General features: G+C 38.4%; 1 protein-coding gene across 1 annotated transcript; it reads left to right on the plus strand.

Annotated features, from left to right (window-relative positions):
- Window positions 1-2,143: 2,143 nt before the first annotated feature.
- Window positions 2,144-3,090, plus strand: LOC133327354 (protein TsetseEP-like). Its single transcript, XM_061535914.1, has 3 exons — window positions 2,144-2,185; window positions 2,263-2,607; window positions 2,677-3,090. Exons 1-3 carry the CDS (start codon window positions 2,144-2,146, stop codon window positions 3,088-3,090), a joined length of 801 nt encoding a protein of 266 aa, XP_061391898.1.
- Window positions 3,091-3,666: the final 576 nt, after the last annotated feature.

Consider the following 3,666-nt stretch of genomic DNA (forward strand, 5'->3'; position numbering starts at 1 on the left):
TATAGCCGGACGGGGCCGACCATATGATACCCTGCACAACTTCCACGAAAATCTAACTTTCTGTTGTTCTATGTTCTGAGCTTGGGCAATATTTCGCGATATTTGCACCATTTTGACCGACTAGAGATCAACAAATATTACTAATATTCAATACAGCTCTTTTAATTACTGGTCCAGATGCCCTATACCGTGAGTTGTGTTGTGATGTTCGGCTTTCAATTGTGGCCTATCGACTCGAAAAAACACAAAAAATTATGTTTTCGGTCCACTTCATTCCAATATTATTATCTGATCATCGTCGAAATTAAAGGCGTTGTCCTTGACCATACCTGGATCTTCATGGAAAATTTCAAAGCGATCAGCGCTATATTTCCGACCTCTAGTGTGGTATCTGATTACGTAAGTTCCTGTAAACACTTAAGTGTAACTCCCACATACGAGTACACAACTATGTTGTCAGGGTATTATAGCTTTGTGCAGCCCCAAACGTTTGTAACGCCGCGAAATATTGGTCCTAGACCCACCTTTAATTATACCGATCGTCATATCTCGACTACCTGAGTCGATCTAGACATGTGTGTCCGTCCGTCCGTTTGTCCATTATAATTTGTAAACACGATACAGACCACAGTTATGGACCAATCTTTACGAAATTTTGCATGTAGGATGGGTTCTGGCCAGTAAAGATTGGTAAAGATAGGTTAATATTAAGGTGATGAAATGGACCAAATACTAGATTTTTGTCGGTTTTTCTGGTCGCTCCAGAGGCCGCAGTTATGGTCCGAACATCGTGAAATTTTACATGGAGAAGGGGATCGGGCCTAAGAATAAGCATGCCTGATTTGATAAAGATCGGTCAATATTTAGCGGGTCAAATGAACCCTGACTTTTGTGTGAAAAATTACAAAATTTTTATTCTGGGGTGTATATACTTGCTCCTGAAGGACATATACCCCAGAAGCTGATAGTATATCCAAGAGGAGTTGTTGACCTTCAAATTGATAGCAACTATATGGCTGTATGTACTCTGATGTGGGAGTTATACGTAATTAGGTAAAGGTGACTATGTGCATAGTACTACTATTACTCCATTAGGGGACGGAAATGTCGCGCTGATCGCTTTGAAATTGTATCTGAATTTCTGATAATGGTCAAGGACGACGCCTATAGTTTTCGGTGAAGTTGAGATTTCATTCAGGGGGTGCAATGAACCGAAAACTTTAATTTTGTCAGATTTTCTAGTCGCTCTAAAGGGAATTATTATATGCAGAACATCACATATTTTTCAATGTGAAGGGGATCTGACCAAATACTTAGATGGGCTGTTTAGATGATGATCGGTCAATTTTCCGAGGGTCAAATCGACCAAAACCTAAAGTGACCAATTTTTTATTTTATGGCGTAAAAATTCACTTCAAGAAAAAACATTTTGGAAAATATGCAAGACTTAGAAAGTAGAGTTGTTGTTTGAACCGAAAGTTCATGATTTTCGTGGTAGTTGTGGGCCGACCATATGATACCCTATCATATGGTCGGCCCCGTCCGACTATACTGCTCCGCTCACTGGTTTTGCGTCTAAATTTAAGAAGGTCCACTCAAATGCCGTAGAACCCCGTGTGATTTTAGTTTTTTTACGTGCCGAATCTAACGATTCGGCCCAAAAAAAGGCGAATATAGGTACCTTGGACCTATGTACCAAAAATCATGAATATGCTCTCAAATTTTTTTCTATGGAATTTTAAAGAATTTGGAAAGCCTATCGGTTTTTAGTCTGACACCCCATCCAAGGCACTATGGCACATCCATTATATCATAGCTACAGGGCGTAGAAAGATCTCCTCAGTCGAACTTATTGTTGTTTGGTAGAAATAAAATCGGATGAAGAAATGCCAAATGCTCATTTGTTTTTTTTTTTTTTTTTTTGTTTCTCTAAGTGTAGCTACTTGATCCACAAAAGATACTCCAGAAACCTTATCTTAAACTTTTTGCAAACAGTTATCGCAATTATTGTTGCACGGCGGCATATTGAGAAACCATATGTGTCGATATAAAAGCCCAGCAAAATGTGAATATCGTAATCATTCTCCTAACAGTTTCTAAAGAAGTGGTCAGTTCCAAAATAAAACAGAGGAAAAAAATAAAAATGAAATATTTCGTTGTTGTAATAGCCATTGTGGAATTGAGTGTAAGTGCATTTTATTAAAAATATTCAAAAAAAAAAAAGAAAAAAATGTAAAATAAAAATCTCTTTTACCTCCATAGCTGGCAAATGCCTCAAAATCTCCCGATGAAGTTCAGGCTGAAGTTTTGGCTTATGCACAGACTAAAGTTTCTTCTTTGCTAAGGACCCCGGCAATTGGACGAGCTGGTGGTGGTTTGGCATGTTACGATAAATATATTCCATTGATAACGGCCGCAACAGAAGATTCTAAAAGTGATACGGCGGCGTGTGTAAATCGAGCCACATCACGACGTGAAGATGAGTTGAACAAAGTGAAACAACAGCGGGAGTCGTTGGATCAACAGGTGAAAACCGTACAAGAGACATTGGCATCATGTGTCAAACAGGAGGATGTTTTGAGTTTCCTAACCTGCTTTAGGGATAATGTAAGTACAGCTCGTGTAGATGTCGTGCTAGCGGATTTATAATGGATTTCATTCTCTTTATTACGACAGTCACAAGTTTTACAAAGTACCGTAACCCAGGTCAGCTTGAGCTCCACTTCGTTGGCAAATGGACTATCGGCAGCCTATGTCAGCATTGACAGCTCGGAAGATGCCTGTATACAAACAGTATTGGATAAGGTTAAGGCCGACACCGATGCCTTAACGGTGGCCCTGCAAAATTGTTTGAAAAATGGTTTTGATGATGGTCAACCGGATACCACTAGCCCAGCCACAGATGAATCCTCCTCATCAACGGAGTCGTCATCCTCGACGGAATCGTCATCTTCCACGGAATCGTCATCCTCCACGGAATCGTCATCCTCAACGGAATCGTCATCCTCAACGGAATCGTCATCCTCATCAGAACCATCGGATGGTTCCAATTTGCCCAACGATCAATCATTACCCGAAGAATCACTTTAAGAATAAAAATTCATCAAATAACGGACTTAAGTGCTATTTCAAAATAATAATAAAAAAAACAATTGCAAAATGTTTTCTTAATTGTTGTGCGAACATTTTTGTTTATTTGAAAACATTAAACAAATAAATGTGGTTAATCAATCTGAAATCTGAAGTGGCTTTTGTTACTTTTGGTTTACATTTCGGTAAATATTGATATTGAACTGAAATTGGTATTGGCGCCAAACCCCATACATACTCATACTTGTTTGAGATTTTGAAATTAAAAACACTTGTAAATATAATTATCGCTGTGACGTAAATTTCGATGTCGAATTTGAACCTAATTGCTAAAATAGTAAACAGTGCAAATTGTATTTATTTTAATTAACTGACATTGGTGTACTTCACGTGATTTCACAACTGATCACATTGCTCTGATATTAAGTTGTCCCAAGTTTCTTGAGACATTTCCGGATCGGCATCTTTTGTTTGATTAGAGAACGTGTCACAACGTCTAGTGTCTATACTCGGAGATATTCTGATATTATGTGATAATTCTGAATACCTCTATTACATGTAGCAATCAGTAAGGAA

The sequence above is a fragment of the Musca vetustissima genome, unplaced genomic scaffold (genome assembly GCF_032173495.1).
Source record: "Musca vetustissima isolate MV318-11 ecotype Yass unplaced genomic scaffold, APGP_CSIRO_Mvet_v1 utg45892, whole genome shotgun sequence".
Lineage (NCBI taxonomy): Eukaryota > Metazoa > Arthropoda > Insecta > Diptera > Muscidae > Musca > Musca vetustissima.